Source organism: Olea europaea, chromosome 13 (genome assembly GCF_002742605.1).
Source record: "Olea europaea var. sylvestris chromosome 13, O_europaea_v1, whole genome shotgun sequence".
NCBI classification, from domain to species: Eukaryota; Viridiplantae; Streptophyta; class Magnoliopsida; order Lamiales; family Oleaceae; genus Olea; species Olea europaea.
In genome coordinates this window covers 17,713,767-17,739,336 of record NC_036249.1, presented here as the reverse complement: position 1 = coordinate 17,739,336, position 25,570 = coordinate 17,713,767, and the positions used below count along the sequence as shown (strand labels likewise).

The window sequence follows — 25,570 nt, the reverse complement described above, 5'->3', positions numbered from 1 at the left end:
GGAAAGGTTGATCATGTGACAAAGAACGATTGAATTGATATAGGTTATGCGATATCAAATTAGTAAAATCACAAGGCATTGTATTAATTCGTTAGGAAATATAATTAATGAATACATTTCTCAACTTTTGTAAATCGTATATCCATCTTGCAACTAAAATGAATTCATCTTATTGGTTATTGTGACATGGATGGGTTGTGACTGCCTATACTCGTGTTTAGGTAGAACGACACAAGTGTATTAACGGTACTTGTGTCATTCTATTGATTTCTTAAATATTTTATTTCTTTTTCAATGCAACGATCTCAAATATTTAATCCTTTAACTTAAAAAGTCATAAATGTTGATTACGCGACATAGAATGATTGAATTGACATAGATTATATGAAATTGAGTCGGTGAAATCGCAAGTCATTGTATTGATTCATTAGAAAATACAGTTAATGAGTACATCTCTCAACTTTTGTAAATAGCATGTCCATCTTGCAGATGAAATAAGTTCAACTTACTAGTTTTCGTAGCGTGGATGGGTTGTGGCTACTTATACTCATATTTATAGACAAAAAAGCACCAGTGTTGTTGAACGGTCCTTATGCCGTTCTGTTGATTTTTCAAATAGTTTGCTTCTTTTTCAACACAGTAATCTCAAATATTGAATTCCCTAACTTAGAAACTCAGAAAGGTTGATGACATGACAAAGAACGGTTGAATTGATATAGATTATATAATATCAAGTTGGTAAAATCACAAGCTATTGTATTGATCCATTAGAAAATATAATTAATGAGCAAATTTATCAACTTTTGTAAACGATATGTCCATCTTGCAACTAAAATGAATTCAACTTACTCGCTCTCGAGGTATAGATCAGTTGTGGCTACTTATACCTATTTTCTTTATAGTAACGACATATGTGTCGTTCTCATGGATAAGTTATCTTTCTATAATGGCACTTATGTCATTCTTTTAGAACTTTTCATCTCAGTAATGACACAAGTATTATTCTCAGGGAACATGCTGGTGCTAAAACCTACACCAATGGAAGCAAAAAACCACATTTTGAAATTTTTTTAAAAAAAATTGAAAAACAAATTATCTTTTTTTGTTGTACTAGCTTGTTCCACAGAGAGATGAAGTAATGCGAAATAAACTTGAATTAAAGAATTTTTTTTCAATATTGAAATGTATTAAAAATTAAGATGAAGAAGATGGTTTTAGAATTCAAATTTGGGTAATAGGGTTTCATAGTGAAAATGAAGAAAGAAGAAGGTGAAATGAAAGAAGTTGGGAGAATAATTGGATAAAAATTGAAGGAAAACTTTGTCATTTTACTGATTAAAACATTTTAATTTTAATTTTATTCTATTTCAATGTTGTCAAAGGCATATCCAAACTCATTGTCCAACCGGGTTATTTGACCAAATTTCCAAAAAAATTATCAAAAAATAATAAAGAATAAACTTTAAAAAAAAACTAAAATTCTAAAATATATATATATATATATATATATATACTTCTAAAAAATGTAAAATAAAATTTTTGAAAACGTAATTATAAAAATTAGAGAAAAATGAAAATAGTTTGAACTCTTAATTATTATTTACATAAAAATTCTAAAAATATATTTAAATAAACACAAATTCGGTATCAACCATTTTAGGAGTTAATTAATTAGTTGGCAAATTTATCTTTTTAAAAAAAATTAATTTAGTTTATTTAATATAAAAATTTTAAAAAAACTAGGGAAATTCGGCTTATAATTGGTTATTTGATTTTTGGTTTAGAGTCAAGAATCGAACCAAATACATCAATTCTCAATTCAAATATCCGTTTTGGTATTTAACATAAAAAGAATCGCTCGATTCAATTAAATTTGGATTTGATTCAATTTCGAAATTTTTATCCAGCCCTAACCAACAAGTGACCAGAAAAACATATATACGGACAAGTAAAAGCAAGATGCTGCAAAAAGTAAATTTTTTTCAACAATCTGAACTTTTAAGTTTCAACTTGGAATCAAACTGGACCTGTTCATACTTTTTTCAAAATCAATACTTTTGTTTATTCGTCTTTGATAAAAAATGATGGACATCAGGAATGTAATTATATTTGTAGATACATTTTCAACGTAAAAGCATAGAGATCAAGCCTTAAATTTTACAAGCTTAATTGTGTCTCTATGAAGCTTGGACATAATAAGAAGTTTTCCAAAATATTAAAATTATTTTAATTATTGTAGATAAATAAAAAAAATAACGTACATTTTAAACAATAATCTAAATTTCTAACATATTTTTCAAGTTTTCAATAAAAATATAATTTTTAAAATCATAAATACTCTAAATCAATAATGTATTTTTTGTAAGAAGAGAAAAGTATATTTGTAGGCTGAGTTTGGTCTCCGATGAATTTATGTTGGACATATTTCCCATTTAAGTTTTAACAATGATATAGAGTAGTTTGTTGAGCTCAACTTCAAAATCAGAAAAATACCACTTCCAAAAGAAGGCGCGTACATTTTTCGCTTAGACGGTCAACGTAGAGTTGACTATCTATTTTCCCACGATAGTACGAGGTAGGCCTTTTCTCCAAGCCCAAGCCTAGGAGGACCGTTTAAAGGGAAAATTTTGGAGTCAAAACAAACTCATGTGCTAGTTGAAGTTAAAACTACGTAAATCGCTTATTTTAATAGTAATGTCTACTATCTAAATGTTCAACATTTATTTTTTTATTTTTTATTAACGTATTTTCAATAAGCTCTTTAGTCCTCTCTCTCTCTCAATTCTAGAGAGCCAAACATTTTTTTTGTTCAATAAACTCTTATCACTTAGTTTTCGACTTTTCAAGAATATATTACTGGATGAATTAGTAATTATTGTTCTTATTTCTTTAGTACCTTCGATGGTTTCTATCATTGTCATGTTTCTCGTATTATTTACAAGTGGAATTCAAGTTCTTATTTTTGCAACTTTAGTCGTAGGGATGGCAACGGACCAAGCTCCCCGCTTCCCACCCCGTCAGGTATTTTCTTGCCCCATTACCCATTTAAGGCGGGGTGGGTTGAGGTGGTTGCCCCGTTTACGTATCCTTTATTTTTTTTTTATTTTTCTTGATAATTCATTTTAGTGGCACATTCATTCAAGTGAGTCAATAATATAGTTATTAAAATTTTTAATTAATTTATTTATTTTTAAAAGTTAAATTATTCGAATATATTTGATAAACTAAGGTTTTTATTATTTTCCGTATTCCTTAGACAATCTAAGTTACCATTTTCTATTAGAATTAATGAAATTTCATGGAGTTTTTCTATTTAGTGTTTGTTTGAGCCTCATTATTTTCTAATAATGCATTTTAGAATAGGAGAGTGATGGAAAATGTGTGGTTAAAATATAAGTAAAAGTTTTGGATTTACGTGTAATTTCATTTTATTAAAAAATGTGTAGTTAAAAAGAATAGAGGGAAAAATGTATTTTAAAAATAATGAAAATCGAAGAAGGCCTTAAAGTATTGAGTTCTTTAAAAAAATAAAAATAAACAGGACTGAGTGAGGCCCTCGTTACCCGTACTCGCCTCGGAGTGGAATTTCCCACCCCGTACCCAACCCGATTAAGTGGGTAATCCTCACCCCATTTAGGGCGGATCCCCACGGATATCGGGTTTGACGAGGAAAAAATTAACTATTTTAGAAAGTGGATTTTTTTTTTACTCTACAAATAATATCTATTTTACCTCTTTATTTTGTTTTCTTCAATAAATGCTTATTGATTTTTTCATTATCTTTTATATAACATATTCCTTATAACACATTTCTTTTTAGATGATAATAACCAATCAATTCAAATATGATTTGAATAACTTAGAAACTAGAGTTGTGATATTTGTAACAAATTAGCTCTCGTTTGACCCCCATTCTATTCAAATTTAATGGTTGGAATAATATTATTATTATTTTTTAAAATGTGTACTTGAAAAAAAATGAAAAAGTTTTTTATTTGAATGTAATATTATTTTATGGAAGATTGAATAGTTGAAAATAAGAGAGAAAGAATGAGAAGGGGATTGGAGGAAACGGGGGCTAGATATAATCATTATAAAGTAAGAATAGATAATGAAAGCCTTTTGAAGTTGATTTTTAAATATTAACTCTTTAAATCTCAAGTGTTAACCCTTAGATGTGGAATGATTACTTATATATTTATTTAACTTTTTATAGCATCTAGAAAAGACTCTTTAAATATAAAATACCATCTATTTTAAAGAGACAATCTTTAAAATCATGCTTCAAGTAACTTTTTAAATTAACATTTTAATTTAGAAAATAAGTTTGACTCACTTTCTAATTAAATGCATTCAAAGAGTTTCATAATAAAATAATCTAAAAAAAGACTAAATAAAATAAAACATAGGGAAAATAATAAATATTTTTTGGGATTAAATAAATTAAATATTAAATATAAAGAGATGATAAAATATGCTCTTTAAAAATAAAAAATCTTTTGGAGATGGCCTTAGAGTTTAAATTATTTGTTACTGTAAAATTTACTTTCATTACTTGTAACTTTTGGAAAATGCCCAATGTACGAGACATTTTCTCATGGAGCTTTTAGAGAAGACATGTGGAGGTGACCCCATGTGAATATTTTATTGAGGTGGGCCCACTAATGTGTATATTCCGTGAAGTACCTGTATGTTTTTCTGTAGCACAATTCGTAACTTTTAAGCTTTTACCCAAACATGAATATTCCAAAACAGACTTTTTTCTGGTCCAACGCGCCCATTATTCCTTCGAAATTCCACATTTTGCGCCAAAACATTGGTTATGGGGAATTATTCCACTGTGCGTATCTGTGTATATATACATATACATACAGAATTAGGAGAGAACCAAACAGTGCAGCAATGTCGACAGCAGGGACGGCAGGCTTGTACAGGAGAGTACTCCCTTCTCCTCCTGCTATAGATTTCGCTTCTTCAGAAGGCAAGGTTTGTCTCCGTGTTTTATATTCGATTTTTTAATTTTTATTTTACTAGCTATTCTTATTCCAAATGTCAGTAATTAGTGTTGGATTAATGTCTTATTTTTGGAATGATTGAGCTATGTGATGAATATTTAAGTTTAACATAGCTGGACTCTTGTGAAAGCAGGAGTTATGTTTTGATTTACTCATTAGAACGCTTACATATAGAGCTACTCATTTTGATATATCGTTTGGATTTTTTTTGATAATTGATAATTAACCTCTTCTGCTATATTTGCAATATTTTCACCCTCCATATCTTCGCGAAAAACTGTGATATTGCTTCAATGTTGTTCTCTAGTATTGTAATTAAACATTGGTTGTGAGTTTTGACGCTCATTTTGTGGTGGAAAAGCCAATTTTTTGTTCCGCTGAAATTTGGTGTTCACATTGTGCAGCTGCAATTTGGTGTTCATACTTCTTTTTACTCCTGTATATAGGGCATAAAACCATTTAATTATGATATCCAATTCTTGAGAGAAAACCAAGAGATAGAGAAAGTTAGAGGCAAAAGAAGGATACCTAGTATTTCCTTTGTTTGAAAGATGTTTTCTCCTGTTAAAAGAGAGAGGTTATTGTTATTGTGCCTCCTTCTAGTAAGAGAAGTTGTTGTAATCCTTTTGGTACAAGGAAATTCTTCTTTAGTTTGTCAGTGCTTTTTGTTCGTCAATTTTTCCTCATTTTTCTCATTTCCACTTCAGTTGCATTTTTGTGCCTCGTACCACAACTTCCTGACAGTGGTATTAGGGCGTAGGTTTATTATTGGTTTTCGAGCTACATTTAGATCTAGTTAGTGGAAAGAAGCATTTTTAACAATGGCTATGAAGTTTGAAATAAAGAAGTCTAATGAGAATAATTTCTCGTTATGAAAAATGAAGAAGGCAATCCTAACAAAAGAAGATTGATCGGAGGCTATTGGAGAAAGACCGGCGAAAACTATTAGCGATATCAAATCGAAGAAAACGAATGATAAGGCTATTGCCAATCTGCACCTGAGTCTAGCTGATGAAGTCTTGTCAAACGTAGAATAGAAAAAGACTACAAAAGAGATTTGGACACTTCAACAAAGTTGTACGAGGCCAATTAACTACATAACAAATTTTCTTCAAGAGAAGACTCTACACTCTTCAAATGCCAAAATTTACTTTGCTGATGGATCACATCAACACTATGAATACTCTGTTCTAAACTCTCAAAATTGAGTTACAAAATAGATGTAAATGAGCCTACAGAACTTCTGCTTCAAAGTCTACCAGATTCATATGATCGACTCATTATCTACCTTACCAATAATATTCTTCCAAACTCTCAACTCTTTGAGGAGGTTGCAACTACTGTTTTGGAAAAAGAACATAAGCTCAAGAACAAGGAAGATATATTGGCCAATTCACAACAAGTGGAGGCATTAATAATAATGAGAGGGAGACCAACGCATCCAGTGGGAGCCAAAATCACGATAGATCCAAGACAAGGAGCAAGAAGAATATTAAATGCTATAATTGTGGCAAGAAAAGGAACCTCAAGAATGATTGTTGCAGCAATAAAAAGAATGTAGAGAAGTGGGAGCCAAAATCATCGTAGATCCAAGTCAAAGAGTAAGAAGAACATTAAATGCCACTACTTTGGCAAGAAAAGGCTCCTTAAGAAAGATTGTTGGTGTAATAAAAAAAATGTAGAGAGGAATGTGACAAACCTTCAAAGTAATGTTGAAAGTACCTTAGACGACGGCGAAACAATATAAGGCAGATCCCATATTGCTGATGTTCAACTTATGGACTTAGTGGCCACCTCACACATGGCTTTTCTGAAAGAATGGTTTCATCAGTGTAAACCAATCTCATGAGCATTTGTATTTATGGACGATGATTATGCTTTGGAGATAGCTAGTGTAAGCACTGTTAAATTAAAAATGTATGATGATATAATTCAAATAAATAAGAAGGTACGACACATGAAGGGATGATGAAAAAGTCATTGGGACAATTATATGACAATAGGTGTAAATGTTCAAGATGGGATCGTACAGATATTCAAATACGCGTGCGAAAAAGATAGCTGTCATTTGTACATGCTTAAAAAAGAGACACTATGAGAAAGAGAAGCATATGTTACATTGGTAAGTTTAGCAGAAGAATTAACAATGATGTGTTATTGCAAACTTGGCCACATGTCGGAATGATGTTTGAAACTTCTCTCAGGACAAAAGCTTCTTCTTAGACTCAAAAAGGCTTCATTACCCTTTTGTTAGTATTGTGTTACTAATAAGTAGCACATATTGAAGTTCAATAGTTCTACTACCAGAAGCAAAGTTTTTTTTGAAGTTGGTTCATTTTGATGTTTGGCAACATCGGTATTGTCCCTAGGAAGATTTGTTTGTAGTCTTCAAAATACTCAAAGCATGAATAGAGCTTGAATTGAAAATAAGAATGAGTGTTCGAGGACACATAATGGAAGAGAATATATCAGGGATGAATTTGATAACTTCCATTAATAAGGTACTAGAGACAATCCAAAACGGTTTACACTCCACAACAAAATGGAGTGGCAGAGTAGATGAACACATGCTTGTTAGAAATAACAAGAGTAATGTTAAGATCTAATGGACTAGCCAAGTCATTCTGGGTAGAAGCAATCAAAATTGCCTGTTATGTGATCAATGTTATATATCTATTCAATAAATATAATATGTGAAAGAAATTACTAATTTAGATGAAGTGTCCAATTGGTGGAAAGTGTGGAAGGTCTGGGTTTTGGGTCACATCCCACTCAATAATAAAAGTCTTTGATTGGAGCCTTGGGGCTTTGGATTCTTGAGCTTCCTTAATTAAAATAATAATTTTTTATTTTAATCATTTCGAAATTATTTAATGGGTCAAACTAGTCTGTATAATATGACCTTTTTTTCAACAACCTATTATCAAAAACCCATTATCCACATTCCATTAAAAATTGCAAGTCTTTTTGGATAATGGTGGAGGTAGTTATATCTATTTTGCCTATGTAAACACTCATCTGTTTTTGGAAAAAAAACACATAAAAATGAAATTATAATTTTCATATTCTGTAATTTTTATACTCGAGTTTTACATATTTTTTTTAGTACACTTGAGAGTTCTGAAACCATTCATGATTGTTGCACAAATGGTTTGTTTGATCAGTGTATTCTAAGAATGATTGTTTATAGAGGTCGCAACAATTATCTATGGACAAATTCACTTTGATATCATGCTGTCATGAGACACGATTAGTCGATAAATTTTATTTTCGTATTTTATTGTTCTGCAAGTTTCCTGCAACTAGCTATTTTCCAACATTCTAAAGTGAAATTCGTTTATAATTAGTTGTCATATATACAGTAGATATATCTGTTCCTAAGTATTCTGAAAAATCTAAATTATCTAATGAAAAGAATTTTAAGAAATGGCAAATGAAGTTGTGATTCTATTTGACAACTCTTAAAGTTGTTGATGTTATTGAATTTGATAAACCTGCTTTTGCAATTACCGATAAGCCTATGGAAATAGATGGTTTACCTAATTGGGAACATAATGATTATATGTGCAAAAACTATATTTTGAATTGCTCGACATTAAATTTATGTGATGTTTATTGGTCGTGTAAATCTGCTAAAGAATTATGTAATTCCTTAGAAAATAAATATACTACCGGAGATGCTGGAGCTAAGAAATTTGTTGTGCAAAAATTTCTAGATTTTAAAATGGATGATATAAGAATCGTGGTCAGTCAAGTTGAAGAATTAGATATTTTAATTCAAGAAATTATTGGTAAGGGATATAAAATCTATGAGGGTTTTCAAGTACCTGCTATAACCGAAAAATTACCACTTTCTTGGAAAGAGTATCAAAATAGTTTGAAACATAAGAAAGAAGAAATGTCCTTAGAGGATCTGATTATCAAGATTACAACTGAGAAGGACAGTAGAATGGCAGAACGTAGGGAGAGACCCAATTTGGATTCCAAGGCTAATCTTATTGAAGGAAGTTCTGGTAGTAAGAAATTTGTTGGAAATTTTACCAAAGGCCAGAACTTTAAAGGTAGAAAAAAGGAAAAGTAATTTGTGAGAAAGAACAATCGGTCGAAACCCCAATTTAAAATTAAAACTGTGGGTGGCTGTTTCATTTGTAGTCAACCAGATCACTTTGCAAAAAATTGTAGAAATAAGAAAGGAAAAATCGTGAAGAATTGCGCACATGTAGTAGAGGATGAGAATTTCTCTACTATGGAAATAGAAGTTAATCGAATAAGCAACATGACAGACTGGTGGGTAGATTTTGGAGCTGCCAAGCACATTTGCTGTACGAAAGGTGCATTTTCTTCATGCACTCTTGCTAATGTTGGAGAATATCTGTTCATTGGGAATGCATCTTCCTCTAAAATCGAGGGAAATAAACTGTGACACTTAGATTTACTTTTGAAAATACCCTTAGTTTGAATGATGTCCTTTATGTACCTGAAATTAGAAAAAAATCTAGTGTCTGGATTTATCTTATCAAAAAGAGATTTAAAATTGTATTTGAGAGTAGTCAAGTTGTACTATGTAAGGGTGGTTCTTTTATTGGGAAGAGGTATGCGGATAAGGGTCTGTTTAAACTCAATATTTCTGTGATTAATAATATAACCGTGCTACCTGCACAGGCCTCTTTACACAGGGCTTGTACAGGTGTATACACATGGGGGCGGACCCCCTTGTACAGGCTTGTTGATGTAGGATAGATTGAGGGTTTCCAATAAGAAGAAGTAGCCGGGAAGAAGTTGAGAAACCAGGGGAGAAGAAGAAGGAACGGGGAGGAGGAGGAGAAGGAACGGGAAGAGAGGGGAGGGAGAAAACGGCCGCAAGCCAAAAATATTTCAATTCTAATTCATCATCGTCTATTGAAATTACAACTGAAAACTATATAAATAGTAAAAGCATAACCCTACCAGTGATTGGCTTGGGCCAAACCAATAATACAAGCCCAATAACTAAAAAAGTAAAATAGTGCGATAATAATATAAGTGATGTCCGCATCAATTCTCCCGGGGTGGAAGAGAAACTCGACTCTGTCGAGTGAACAAATGACAAAGAGCTATCGTCAATCTTCAATATCTGAACTCATACCATGGTGGATGATCTTTTTGAAGAATCAAATATCTGAACTCCATGGTTGATAACAATGCAAATGGCAACTTGTCCTCAAGAATATGATCCGACCAAGGCGGACGATCCCTCATTTTAATCAAGTACCGACATTGGACTCCAAATAACAAGTACTCCTGCAACCCATCTCCAAAATCTTCACATGATTGCGCATAATGTGGAGCACAATAAGAACGTTGATCTACCCAACAATTAAAGAAGCATCGATTCTCTCCATCAATGGTTAACACAACCTGTTCATCTAAAATTACATCAATTTTATCTTTGTGTGCTGCGACAGGTGGCATTCGAATAGACATAGCAAAAGATTCGGTGTGGGAGTTCTCAGGTAGAGATAGAAAAGGATTCACAAAAGTGTTAAAATAGCTATTGTAAGTATCGAAGTCCTTAACAAATAAAATAGGGTGATGATCATAATGTGATAAAAGATCATTGACATAGGCATTTTGACCAACATACTTTGAAATTTTAAAAAGACCAGCATTACACGTTTGTAATATAACATAATCCTCAATATTAAATTCAAAGTGTTGTTTATGCCAATCAACTTGAGGTTTATATAATGCTTTACTTGCTTCAAATTGTTTATTGATCTCAATATGCAAGCTATGAAAATGTGATACAACTACCTCAACTGACATAGACACACAAGCATGTGGGTGCATGGGAATAAGGGCTAGAGGTTTCAAGGGTTCACAACCAAGAATAACTTCAAAGGGTTTTAGACCTAAAGACCAGTTCACAGGATTGTCATATGCAATTTGAACAATTGGAGGGATCAAGTCCCAATTCCCAAGATTTTTCTGGACTAGAGACTCTAATAAATTGTCAAGATTTTGGTTAGTACTTTTGTTTTGACCATCAATTTGAGGTTGGTCAGTGGTGGATAGTTTTGCCTTAGTGTTAACCACAGGCGATTGGATTTTCCAAGGGTGACCGGTGACATCATCAAGCTCTTTAACTTGAGTAAGGGTATGACATATAACATGTGATCAAGAATTGTCCGAGATAAGGGGTATAGTATCCAAAGTCTCGGGAAGAGTCTGGATTCCACTTAAGGAAGTGTCCTCACTATCATTCAAGTCATCAAAATTTTCAAGTTTAGGGTCATAGACTAGATCTTCTAACGGCTCCTCTATTACATTCTTTCGTTCTTCCATGACTAAGGTTCGATTAGGACATTTAGAAGAAATGTGACCAAAGTCTTTACAGTTGACGCACAACAAGTGAGAAGAAGACCTTGGAGTTTCAGAAATTCTACCCTGATTTTCCAAGATTGGAGAACCATTAGAAGGGGGAGGTCCTAGAAGGGACTTAACGAGAGGAGGTGGAGCCAATGAAGCTAAATGATGATTATCAAAAATTTTACCCTTATTTTTCAAAATTGGAGGAATATCAGACGAAGAGGTCCTAGAAGGGACTTAACGGGAGGAAGTGGAGCCAATGACACCGAAGGATGATTGTCAATATGCTTTCTACATGGAGAAGAAGATCTTGGACTATCACGACCTTTAAAATTATTTTTCCAAATAGGAGGAACATTAGACGGAGAAGGTTTTATGATAGACTTATGATAAGGCGATGCTAATGAGATGGGTAAACGACGATGACCACGCTTTTCATATAGAGTATAATAATCAACTCATAATCTCGAGCTAAAGAGTAAGCGTGATCAAGAGTAGTGACACCTCGAAGGAAAAGCTCGCGCTTAAGATCATCTCTCAGACCTTGGCTAAACCTACTCAAAGTCGTGCTCTCATTCTCAATTAAATGACATTTGGCTCTAAATTCCTCAAATTGCGCGATATACTCAGTCACTAATTGATTTCCTTGTTAAGGGCATTCCGTTGAGTAAAAATTTCAAAATTTTCTCGTTCTCGCTCACGAATTTGATCCCTATTCCTATCCCTATTCTTACGATCGGGTCGAAAGTATTTTTGATTACCTTATCGACGATGTTGTCTATTATGGGACACCTTACAATTATCAACATCAATTGAATGAGGGATGTGTTTAAAATTTTTCAAACTAACAGATAGGGCCTTACTCTCTTCAAGAGTAGCGGTCATTTGAGTTTGAATAGTCGCTATTTGTCGTGTGAGTGCATTGAATTGTGAGGGGTCCATGTTTAAGGTACTGGAGCTAGAAGTGACAAGATGACCAATATGTAACTACATGCACTGTAATAACAACTTAATGACATGCAATAGAGAGATCAACGAACAAAAGTGCAAGTAACGGAAAATGAAAATTTGAGCTATTTATTTTTATTTTTATTTATTTATTTTATTTTTTTAAATAAATGTTGGGATTAAAATCCAAATATAACAAGCTAATACTGCTAGTATATGTAAAATAGCAAAGCAAGGGTCAAATACTAGTCAAACCCTAATCATGTAAAATAAGCAAGGTAAAAGTGAGATTTAACGAGGTTAATGGATCCAATTACGTAAGTTTATGTAAAAACTAGATCAGCAGCAACACAAAAATATTGATTCAATTTTAAAACGAAACAGTAATATAAACCAAAGATAAAAATAGTAACTTTCCTTTCGTCCGTTGACGTAGATGTGTCAAATCAACAGGAATAAAAGAGGTACCTGCAAATAATAGAAAATACATTTTTTTTGACAATCTTTTCTGATTTATTATTTTTTTTTCAATATTTTTTTTAACTAAACTTGTATTACAATATCAGGTCCAAATTACAGCAAAAATGAAAATCAAATTTCAAATCCACAATATCAAAATCCAGAGTAATCACGGCCCAATTGAAAAGGCCCAGGTTGAAAATCATAAAATCATATACCTAAAATCTCCAAATTGAAAAAAAAAACGTCTACCCACTCTTAGAAGAGGTGACGGCGCGGCAACCTTGGGAGTCAGGAGGCGGTGTTCACGAGTAAATCGACTGGTTTTGAGCAATGGATGAAGGAAGCATGACTGGCGGTCGGTGTCCATCGGTGTCATAATCAGAGCAGGCGGTCGTGGGTGGGTACTTCGTGTTCGGAAACGCAATGTGAAAATTTCTGGTCGCTGTAATTTCGTGCTGGAGAGTTGATTTCAGTAGACTGGTGGCGGTTTTGCAGTGGCAAGTTACTGAGAGTTGATTTCAGTAGTTGGTTTCTGGGAGTTTGGGTGTCGCGAGTTGCTCGAAATTGCAGGAGACGTCAGAACTTGGGGTGGCAGGGTGGGTGTCGTTCAGCAACGGAGTGGCTGACGGTGTAGGCTTTCTGTGGTGATGATTACTGTTTGTGAAAACGGTCTTTGGTGGTTTTTTTTGTCGTAGGTTAAGTGTATGGGATAGCATGTTGCAGTGAAAATTAATTATGGGGCAGTAGAAGTAATTGTTGGTTTTGCTCGTGGTGGGAGTGGTTGGAGTTAACAAGGTTGATGCTGGGAGCTGTGAATGAATTTTGACAAAACATTTGTAATCTGGTGTGAGGCGCAGGAGGATGGTGTTTTGTGAAGATGACAGGAGGAAATTTCAGGAGTACGAGTGAAGTATTTTCCAAGTTTTAGCTCCGATACCACTTTGATGTAGGATAGATTGAGGGATTCCAATAAGAAGAAGTAGCCGGGAAGAAGTTGAGAAACTAGGGGAGAAGAAGAAGGAACGGGGAGGAGGAGAAGAAACTAGGGGAAGAGAGGGGAGGGAGAAAACGGCTGCAAGCCAAAAATATTTCAATTCTAATTCATCATCATCTACTGAAATTACAACTGAAAACCATATAAATAGTAAAAACATAACCCTACCAGTGATGGGTTTGGGCCAAACCAATAATACAAGCCTAATAACTAGAAAAGTAAAATAGTGCGATAATAATATAAGTGATGTCCGCATCACTTGTGCAGAGAGCTTTTTCCTTAACAATAAAGCATCTACTTCTTCAGTTTACTTGATGGATTCTTATTATTTGTGACATGCTAGACTTGGATACGTTAATTTAACTTCTATTAAAAAATTAATAAGTTTGGAAAATATCCCCAAAACTGATAATTTTTCAAATACAAAATATGAAACTTGTGTTGAATCTAAGTATGTTAAAAAAATCATTTCCTCATGTTGGTAGAATTACTTTATTTTCAAGTTTAATACATTCCGATTTATGTAATTCAAAAGGATATGTTACTCGTAGTGGAAATAAATATTTTTTAACTTTCATTGACAGCTAGACAAAACAATTAAAGTTTTAAGACTTGATAGCGGATGAGAATATAAGGGTAATTTTGATAAATTATGTGTTGATAATTGTATTGTTCATGAGACTACTTCACTTTATTTTCTCCAATCTAATGGTGTAGTTGAAAGGAAAAATAGAACTTTTAATTATATGGTCATTTTAATGCCAAACTCTTCGGATTATTTTCTAACATGTGAGAGAAGCCCTTTTTACAGTATGTTATATTGTTAACAGAATTTCTAGTAAGAAAAATAAATAAGTCCCCTTATGAAATGTGGAAAGATAGAGTACCTTCATATAAATATCTTAAAGTGTAGAGGTGTTTGGCTAAAGTTTCTATTTCAGCACCTAAAAGAATTAGACTTTGTCTGAAAACTATTGATTGTGTTTTTGTAGACTATGCTCTTCATAATTAGCCTACAGATTTTTAGTCATGGACTCTAAAAATGATTTGATAAAAAATAACATAATTTTTGAAACTAGAGGACTGAATTTTTCGAAAACAGATTTCCTTTTAAAGAAATGCCCGAAAGACCAACTTTGCTTTGATTGAAAAAGTGAAAGCAGAATTGAAGAAAGCATTTAATATAACAGATTTGGGGGAAATGCAATACTTTCTTAGCATAGAGATACATCCACATAGCAAGGAATCTTTGTTTGCCAAAGAAAGTATGCTAAGGAAGTTTTAAGAAAGTTCAATATGGAAAATTGTAAACCAATAAGCACTCCCTTAATTCAGAATGCAAAATTAATGAAGGTAGATGGAGCTAAAAGGATAGATGCTAGAGTTTGTAGGAGTTTAGTGGGGTGCTTGTTGTATCTAACAGAAACAACGCCAGGTATTACATTCGCTACAAATCTATTGTCAACATTTAGACATGAGCCAAGTGAAATTCACTTTCAAGCAGCAAAAAGGGTTTTGAGATACATTAAAGGGACTGAAGAGTTGGGAATTTGGTTTAGAAAGTCTGAAATTCTGAATTTGATTGGTTTTACTGATAGTGATTGGACTAGATCTTCTGAAGACATGAAGAGCACCTCTGGTTATGTGTTTTATGTTGGTTCAAGTGTTATTTGTTGGAATTCGATGAAGCAGAAAATTGTAGCTCAGTCCACAGCAGAAGTTGAGTACATTGCAGCTTCAGAAGCTACAAATCAAGCACTTTGGTTGAGGAAAGTGTTAGAGGATCTCAAGCACAAGCAAGAAGAAGCAACAATCATCTATTGTGACGACCAGCCTGCAATAGCTATGGTGAAGAATCCTGTGTTTCATGGAAGAACCAAGTATATCAAAATCAAGTATCACTCGATCAGAGGAGCACAAGAAGAAAAGGAAGTGGGACTTGTAAATTGCAATTTAGAGGATCAAAATGCAGATATTCTAACCAAATCCTTGGCTAAAACAAGGTTTGAAACACTTAGAAACAGCCTTGGTGTTTCTAGCAAAAGTGCCAAGAAGGAGCGTTGAAGTTATATTGACACTTTTGTTGTAAAACTATCTTCTGTTTCTGTACTTTTTATCAGCTTGAAATTAAGGATAAAACCTGGTAGTTTTTTCTAGAAGTTTTACCAAAACATGGTTATGCCTGTTTTAGGGAAAGCTGTATTAGGTAAAAAGTTGTTGACTATTTTGGCAAGAAACTTCTTGTAATCTCTATATATTTGAGATGAAATACATCAGCCAGTGAAGTAAGCTAATAGGAAAAACATAAGCCTCCATCTTCTTTGTTTAAAAATCTTTCAACTCTTGCTGGAGGAGCTACATGTTGGGTTTCAAATTATAGTCTTATTGTGGCTACTTCTACAATGGAATCTTATCTCGCAACTACACAAGCTAGTAATGAGGTAATTTGGTTACAAATGTTAATGGAGGAGCTCAGATACAAACAAGAGAAGATATCTTTATTTATGTGATATTCAAAGCGCCTCGCTTAGCAAAGAATCCAACATTTCACTTGAAGGCAAAAAATTCAAATTCAGTATCACTTTTTAAGTGAAAAGGTGGAAGAATGAAGTGTAGATATCCAGAAAATTCAACCTAGCTGATATGTTTACAAAGCCAATCAACAAAGACAAGTTCATATGGTGTAGATCCTCTATTGGTCTAGTGGAAACATGAGCAGTATGGAAAGGGAAAGTGTAGAAAGGATAAAAAAGGTTACTACAAAATTGACTTTAAGTGGGAAAATCTCCGGAGTCATTTTCGTATTAGAGTCAATTTCTTGCTCCTAAGTGAAAATCTCAGAAGACATTTCCTATCAGAGCCAAGTTCCTTTCCTAAGAACATAATTACAGGATCAGCATAAAATGCAAAACATTGAGATATAATTTAGCTTTTCTGGGGTTTTGGTGCACTGACCATTCAGACCATCTCAGATGGGAGTTCTTAAGTTGCTAGAAAGTGAATATTCTGTTTAGAACTAATTCTGTAATTTACTTTTGAATAGAACACCAGTGGCAAACTACTCATGTAAGGCTAAAATTAGACGGATTTGGATGTTATTAGTGTAATTTATTGATTTAATAATGTAAACTAACTTGCTTCTCTGGTATGCTGTGCATCTCTACGTAGATCCATGCTTCTGTTTTTTCAAAGGAAAAATTTAAGTTTGAAGAGGTAGAAAGCAAAATGATATGCTTAGTTTACAAAGTTGTGTCCTTTCTAAGCTACTGATATGTTGATGGTGTGGAATCACTAGAAACGGTTAGCTATTTGTCCAATCTTCAGTATGATCCCTTTGTGCTGTCTCCACTGCAGAAACTCTTCAAAGAGGCCATTGACGATGGAACTATGGAAGGTTTTTTCAAGTTGATATCTTACTTTCAGACACAATCTGAACCAGCATACTGTGGTTTAGCTAGCCTTTCAATGGTCTTGAATGCCCTTGCTATTGATCCAGGGAGAAAATGGAAAGGTAAATCATATTATTATGCACTGTAGTAAGGGTTATGTTGTTCAATTAGTAATTCAGTTTTTTCTTGTTTTATCGAGATTTTCAAATCTTTCACCAAACTGCAACTTCTCTGATATTTACATTTCTTAAAGAGTTCATTTGGTTATTTATCACCATGATGTTTCAAATGTCTCTTTTGATACAAATATTTGGTTAATTGAAATGTTATGCTTGAATATGATTAACATGACTTTGGAGGTTTTCTAAGTGAGGTAAGAATGGGAAGATAGAAACCTAGTGTCTCAATCCAACCTTCCAAACTGAAAATGACTAATGTGATATATTGTTGAAGGTTACGGGGTAAGAATCTTGTTAAGTCACAATGGAGTCTAACAAAAATTCCAGATCTTTATGAATTCCTCGTTTTATGACGTTTTGGATTCTTTGAAAAATTTTCCTGTCAAATTTTTCCTGAACCTACCTTGGCAACGGTGTAAGTGCTCTAATCTAGTATATTTGTCCTTTTTTCACAAAATCAAGTTGATAAATATTTTGGAAGCTCTCAATGATAAGAACTTCGTCCCATGTCCATTTCTTTTATAAATCTCTATTACAACTCAAATGACAATTTTGAAGGGCTATTCTTGTGTTGATAATCCAGTGTATTAAAAGTCCATATTTTAGCTATCATACTTCTGTGTCTGGGAGGTGTCATGGCGGATGAATTCTTATTTTATGTGATCTCGGACAAAATTTTTTGATTTTGAGCTGTATCTCGAGGTTTACCCTCTTTTTGTTAAATAATAAGATGCAAAAGTCAAAAGTTCCTAGGACTGGGTTGAAAAGCGGTCGGAAAAGAGGAGGGATAGCCAGAAGGGAGGAGAGATTTTTAGTGTACCTTGCATATTGGAGGCTACTATATTTCTTGCAGTCCGTGTATTGAAATTCGAAAATTTAAAGTTCTTGTTAGTCATTTTTTAATAATCAACTTCCTCAACTAGAATTTTGTATCCCTAAATTTCGTGAGCTTATTGAAATCATCAGTGATGATTATAGAAGTGAATTGAACTATCTCTTTTCTATTTTCCTTATCATCCACTTAAGATAAATTTCGTTTCAATGTATTTTTTGGAGCTCATCAAAATCCTTTCATTTATTTTCATAAATGTTGCTTGAGATAAAATTTTTTGGATCCTGGAAGGTTGTTTTTCAATTTTGATTTCTTCAGATTGGGTTATGTAAAAAGAAATATATACGATCCTCTCTCAATTAAAAAGCATTACACCCCCCTCACATGGAGGATGGCCCACATGAGGGGTGAGTAATCTATTGGGTACACTGTTACACATACAATAATCCTTAATATTATATCATTTTAAATAGTAAATTGCAAAAAATTTCTCTGACATGGTTGAAAAATTGAGGTGCTTCACTTACCAGTGTACAGATGAGAAGGGCTGCGATAAGTCTTTATTGGAGGCTTCTATTATCGTATACAGCATTTTATTGAAATTTCAAACCTGAACTTGATTTTTTCTATTATCTTTTATTAAACAACTTTAATATCTTAGAAATTCTTTAAATTTGCATCACGAGCTTAAAAGAACTCCAATCTCAGGATCTTGGAGATGGTTTGATGAATCAATGTTGGACTGTTGTGAGCCTTTGGAAAATGTTAAAGATAAAGGCATCTCGTTTGGGCAGGTGCTATGTTTGGCTCAATGTGCGGGAGCCAATGTTGAAGCATTTCGTACAAATCAGAGCACTATGGATGAATTTCGTAAGTACGTGATATCATGCTCCACTTCAGAAGATTGTCATGTGATCTCATCGTATCATAGAGAAGCCTTTGACCAGGTTAAATACGTAACTTCTTGTTTGCTTGTTACTATCTTTTAAGTTCTCAGATGAACTTTCTTACCCCGCATTATCCGAAATTTTGGTTACTGCTTTATGTATCTTGATATCTTAGTAAATTAATAAAATTTAATTCTTGTACTATGAGCTACTCAGACTTCTATTGTATGTTAATGGCTTAGGGCAATATTTAAATTTTTGTGTGCACATTGGTTGTTGAGGGTGTCTAACATAGTGCTACATTAGGTCAAGTGTGTCTCATTCACATGAATGGCCTTTCTAAATAAAATATTGTCAATAAACTATTAGCGTGCAAATTCAGATTTTTGAGATTTTGTTTCTCTCTGCACTCGTGCTTTGGTGAATTACCTTGTAGTTTTGAGAGGTTTAATAGTTCTTGATTTTCTTTTGTTTCGGTTACACATCATCGAATGTGACAATGGATCGACAAATTTACTACAGACTGGAACTGGTCACTTTTCACCCATTGGTGGATATCATGCTGGAAAGGACATGATACTTATTCTAGATGTTGCAAGGTTTAAATATCCTCCTCATTGGGTTCCACTCACACTTCTTTGGAAAGCCATGGATACTGTAGTTTGGGCAACTGGACAACGCAGAGGGTAAGTATGTGAAGGGATTTCTCAACTCTTTTTTTCTGAGATTATATAATGTTGGTATGATGATAACGTACTGGTAGTTACTATCTGTTCAGTAATTCTACGTCTTAAAAATTGATGAATGCACAGACAACAAGATGCTGAAGCAGATAAAGAAACATCATTAAGCAGCTTCATATTATAGAAGTAATCTTATAATAGAGGACCTTTTTCTGACTATTGAAAATGACATCTTATTCATTCATGAAACAAGCAGTTGTATGGTGATGCACGTCTAGTCAGTACATTTTGTATGTTCACGTCTGCTGATATTTTAACTAAATATGTCTGGCTTAAATTTTTTAAGCTTATCGGAGACCGAAATCACCCATTGAGTTAACTTACAGTTCCATCTTGATCTTCTATTCGTAAAGGAGGAATAGATAGTGGAAATTACTAAAAATTTGAATTCATTTGCACTGCATCATAGGTTTTCAATCACATTCATTGTTCTCACAATTACTGCATTTTTGCTGTATCTTTGATATTTACATTTTTCATGTATTATATGTTAGTAACCTGCAGTTGGCTGATGTATATGACTCGAGTAAATATTTTTATTCGTATAATTGCAACAGATTCTAACACCAATCTACATTTTCCAATAAACTTTAGATGTGATGATTTTCAGGTTCATGCTTGTATCTAGGCGTCAGACAGCACCATTATTGGTTTATAGCCTGGTATGATCCTAATAAATGGTATTACATTCCTTTGGAGCTAAACTACATGGAACTGGAACATTATTTTAGATTAAATATTAAATATTATTTAGTACTGAAGAAACAAGTGAGCTTAGCTCTTTGAACTAGTTATTCTTCCTTTTCATGTCACTCATTGATGGATATTTACTTGGTAATTAAACTATGAAGCATGAACGCCCTGGGAAATGCATACAACAGGTGATGGACGATCATGCAAGGAAGTTTTCAAAAAGTTAAAAGATCCATAGATCAAAAAAATCATCTTTTAGTACTATATCTTTAGAATTTTATTGTAATTAGAAATTGAAAACGTTTGATAGTTATATAGGGTTGCTGCGAGAGTTTGAAGAAAAACTAACAGAAAAGTTTAGTGGATTTTAGTTGGACTCCTGAGTATGATAAGAATTGGAGAAATAACATTACAGGCACATAAACAATGAGATAGGTCATAAACACAAGTTTTGTTCTCTCTCTCTCTCTCTTCTAGGCTAATTGAACTTCTTTCCTATTTCATCTCCAACCTTGAACCTAAAAAGAAATAATAATAAATTTTGATTCCAAAATTGTCGTTGGGCGTGTTCGTTGTATACTGGAATTAATAGCTAAAGCATTTCAAGAGCATGTCGCCTCGTACCCAACTTGCGTACAATTGTCTTCGTGACCAATATGAGGTTGATACCAACGAGTGCTTCTTAGCCCCTAGGTGTTACGAATTAGTGCTGTAGTATACATTTCCTAGGTCTCGAACTGACAAGGTAAAATTTAAAATCCTTATATAATTCTATATATAAGTGCATATAATCCTATAAATAACAATTCAAAAGATTTAGGCTAAACCTTAAGTTCAATTTGCCTTTTCAAGAAATCAATTGCTTCTCATCATGTTATAATAATGGTTGTCAATTTTACACAAAATGAAGGAAGCTATTCACGTCCTTTTCATAAAATTATTTTGGATTGATCCGGTCTTGTTCAGAAACTATGTCTACATGGTTGTATTTTATTGCTTCAGATGGAGCTGAAGGACTTCAACACAAAAAAAATAAAAATAATAAATAAATAAATAAAATAAAATAAAATAAAAATAAAAAACTTTAGTTTTGATTCTCTGACCTACCGTTTGTTGTGGTGCATTTATGAGTATCTTTCCTTGTGTGTGGTGAGTACATGTAGAGGATGTTTAGTACGCATTATTAAACATTACTATTCAAGACAAAGAACTAGATTGTAACTTCTATTTCTCTGTTAATAATATCCAGTGCTGTGAAGCTCATATTACCAAACGTGACAATTTGTCAGTTTGAAACTATTTTTCCCTGCAGTTTATTTACTTCCTAATTTGATACTTTTGGCAGAGCTGCAAGCATGAGAGTTGGATTCGTACTGCCAAGTACTTGGTGGATGAAGTTCCAATGCTGTTAAGTTCAAACAACGTGAAGGATGTAAAATACATCATCTCTACTGTTTTGACAGCTCTTCCACCAGATTTTGCCGAGTTCATTAAGTGGGTGGCAGAGTTTTGCAGACAAGAGGATGGTAGTCAAGGCGTAAGCCAAGAAGAGAAAGTGAGGCTTTCTATCAAGGTAGAAACATAGGAAATAAAAGAAAGAAATGACTTCTGGTCCATAATATCATACACCGATATCTTTAAATCTTTTCCATTAAAATCACTCCATATTTCAGGATGAAGTCTTGAAACAAATACAGGAGACCGACCTTTACAAGCTTGTGACAGATATTCTATCTTCAGAAAAAAATGTCTGCCAGAACAAAATGACAATTGACAACCAAGATGGTTTGCCAAATATTGCAGCAAGTGATTGCTGCCAAGGGGCAGTGTTTTTGGCAGGGAAATCTGGTTCGGACAGGGTTTGTTCTCGGGAGACAGGTGTGAGATGCCAAAGGTCCAATAGTGACAAGCCTGTTTGGATAGCGTCTGGGAATGTGATCAACTGCTGCAGCGCTGGCTCATGTGGTTACTCCGCAGTGCACCCAACAAGCGATGATGTTTTGACAGCACTTTTACTGGCATTGCCGCCACAAACATGGACGGGTCTCAAAGACAATGATGTTTTTCAAGAGATAACTAGCTTAGTTTCACTTGAGGGCCTTCCTCCTTTACTTAAAGAAGAGGTACCATTGCTACATTTGTTTTCTTAAATGAACCAGTTTCCTCACTTCATTTAACGGTCATTGTAGTTTCAGATTGAGGGTTTTAGTTGTTTATTTGAGATAAATGCCCACTGTTGATTTTGTCGTTCAATCTTCCCTCTATGTTGCAACAGTATTGGTCTAGCATAATATGTACATGTCATATGAAAATCTATAGGATCAGATAGAAAGCTTGCTATTGCTAAGCTACAATATACTTTCTCGAAATATATATATATATATATATACATTAATTTATGCCTTTAATTCTACCTTCATTATGGAATTCACATGTATATTTGAACTTTTTTTTTCTAATTCTACCTTTAAATAAACTTAGATGTTCACTTTTTAAATTAATAATTTATCATTTTGTTGCTCCTGAAGTAGCACAATATTATAATTAATATTTCAGAAAAATATTAATTGTAGATAAGTCTATTATAAATAGTTCATTGTTACTCTTGTAGTAGCACAATATTTAATTAATATTCTAGAAGAATATTGATATATTGTTCTTGAAAAATATATATTTTTTTTTTTTTTTTAAAGTAGAGTTTTATTAGTTTTTGATGAAGTTGAACAATGAATTTAAATGATTTTCAAGGACAGAATTCTAAGGTTTTTCTTCTTTAATATTGTCAAGTACTATCTAATCTACTTTATCAAACATCCCATAATTGTGCTAGACTAACTTTTTGACAAGTTAGTGCTTCCATCTCCTTCTCTCTCCCTCGCCCTGATTGTAGGCTCACTTTTGACTTTCATGTATAGATTTATCATTAACTTTTTCTTTGCAACTGATTTTCAGCCTTTCTTTTTTTCCTATTGATATGGCAGATTTTGCACTTGCAAGTTCAGCTACTTCTTCCCAAGCGATGCACAGATAACAAGGTCAAAGATGATCTAGGTGCATTCTCAATTTAAATATTTATTTATCATTTTATTTTTCAGTTGTTGCTATGCAATAAGAGAGTAACTGAATCCTTTTGTAATGATTAAAACATTCTTTAACAGACTTCTAATAGAAAAAATGTTATATGAATATCTCTTATCATCAAAGCAGAAGTTTTCTAGAGTTCGAACTTGCGTTTTATGCAAATTCTTCCATGAAAATCTACTACTTGTTCAATCATTATACCTTTATTGGCATTTCACGGCATGTTCTATCAAAGAATCTGGAACATTCCTTACCATCTAGATTACCCGTTGGGATCACATTTATGATTGCTTGTCCCAACATTGCATAGATTTATAAATACTTGCTTAAGCATCCCAACTTTGCTTTTTAATTGTGTTCTCTGGATTGCTGAATTTGTTAGGTTACATAGTCCAAGTGATAAGTAGAGTGTTGGGGAAACCTACCTTGGGGAAGTAATCTTACATTCCAGTTAAAATTCAAGAGTGATGATAGACGATGAGGTAATTTGACTATTAGGGATTGTGAGATAAATCAACCAGTAAGGTTCGTCGAGGAAGCATTAGAGGAAGACCCCGAAGAGGACCCAGAGAAGGATCCCGAAGAGGATTCGGAAGAAGATTGAGGGAATGTAGAAGGCTTATAGATAGGTAAATAAAATAAATAAATAAGAATAATATAAATTGTTTTTCTTTGTAGTTTCAATTAAGTTCAAGTCACATGCAAACTTTCTTAAGTTAAGTTTGGGGTTTTAGGTTGTAAATGGATTTATGCACTTTTCTTTTAAAACTTTTTTAAAACGTTGTTCTTAAATTGGTGATGTGCATGTCTAATGGATAGCGCAACCAAATTAGAATGATTTGATAAGAGATTTGTTGCAAGCGATGTAAGAGCTTGGAAGGCAAGCCTCGCAAGTGAACTATGTAGCTACTTCGACTCAAGCTTCAGTTGTGAAAACTTTTAGAAGGTATAAACCACCTTCTTTCTATGTTGAGGGTGATCCATTTGTTGTTGAGGAATGGCTGTGAAGGTTGGGACGGATTTTTCGACTTATAGATGTTAATGATGCACAGAAAGTATAGTGTGCAAAGTTTATGTTCATGGGAGCAGTATGTCATTGGTGGGAGTCAATATCCCAAGCTAGGACCAATGCTTAGTAGGAGGCTTTGACTTAAAATCAATTCAAAGAAGTTATTGAGAAATTCTTTCCCCAAGCATTAAGGGACTTCAAGAAAACATAATTCTTATAGTTAAAGTCAGGAAGCTTGACTTTGATTGATTATGAGAGAAAGTTCGACCAGATAAGTATGTATGCTCCACATTTGGTTCTGAAGCTAGAAAACTAAAGAGATTTCAACAAGGGCTTCATCGGGACATAGGAAGAATTCTTATGTCTCACCGTTTTACTACCTATAGTGAAATGTTGGAATGAGCTCGTGTTATCTGTTATCAAAGGGCTAGTACTGAAATGTGTGGAATAAAAACAAGTACAGACCATCATGGTCAAGGCAGCTAACAAGTAAGTTTGTGGCTAGTAGAAGGAAGTGGAATAACCAGGATAAGGGAAAGGGAAAATGGCAGAATAAGAAAATAAACAGTGGAGATGATGCCTACAAGGATGGGTACATATCTTATTACACCCTGTCCTAAGTGTGGTAAACAACACAAATGAGAGTGTCTAATAGGGAAAAAATATTTGTTTTCAGTGTAGTAAGTCAGGCCACATTGCTCGAAATCGTATAGAGCTTGTTCGCAAGAAGAATGAGGAACAGGATAAAAATAACAAAGGGAAATCTCGAGTCTTTGCCATAATTGAGCAAAAGGCAGAGAAGAACCCCAACATTGTAACAGTTTTTTTTTTTTTTTTTTTTTAGAAAAACACAAATACAATTAAACAACCTAAGATTTTAGATCTAAAACTCAAAACTAATGGAAAACACGAAGAACACAAAAAAACGCAAAAAACAAAAGAACAAAAACTCAAACACAAAAACAAAGGGGTATAACCTTGATTTGTTGG

At 33.4% G+C, this 25,570-nt stretch overlaps 1 protein-coding gene across 2 annotated transcripts; it reads left to right on the top strand.

The window, feature by feature from the left end:
* The first annotated feature begins 4,750 nt into the window (after positions 1 to 4,750).
* On the top strand, positions 4,751 to 23,678 carry LOC111407759 (glutathione gamma-glutamylcysteinyltransferase 1-like). Of its 2 annotated transcripts, XM_023037419.1 has the most exons (8): positions 4,751 to 4,986; positions 17,122 to 17,278; positions 18,876 to 19,114; positions 19,577 to 19,740; positions 20,408 to 20,459; positions 21,836 to 22,063; positions 22,164 to 22,613; positions 23,472 to 23,678. In XM_023037419.1, exons 1-8 carry the CDS (start codon positions 4,903 to 4,905, stop codon positions 23,556 to 23,558), a joined length of 1,461 nt encoding a protein of 486 aa, XP_022893187.1. In that variant the 5' UTR covers positions 4,751 to 4,902; the 3' UTR covers positions 23,559 to 23,678. The 2 variants fall into 2 exon arrangements, with proteins under 2 accessions (XP_022893187.1, XP_022893188.1); XM_023037420.1 differs by lacking the exon at positions 4,751 to 4,986 and having other exon boundaries at positions 17,126 to 17,278; positions 18,962 to 19,114.
* The last annotated feature ends 1,892 nt before the right edge of the window (positions 23,679 to 25,570 follow it).

What these genes read in the sequence shown, in the direction of transcription:
- LOC111407759 (XM_023037419.1), top strand. Translation starts at nt 4,903, where the DNA reads ATGTCGACAGCAGGGACGGCAGGCTTGTACAGGAGAGTACTCCCTTCT. An exon ending in TCGCTTCTTCAGAAGGCAAG is followed by an intron (nt 4,987 to 17,121) that starts GTTTGTCTCCGT and finishes TCTCCACTGCAG; the next exon opens with AAACTCTTCAAAGAGGCCAT. An exon ending in AAGTGAGGCTTTCTATCAAG is followed by an intron (nt 22,064 to 22,163) that starts GTAGAAACATAG and finishes TCCATATTTCAG; the next exon opens with GATGAAGTCTTGAAACAAAT.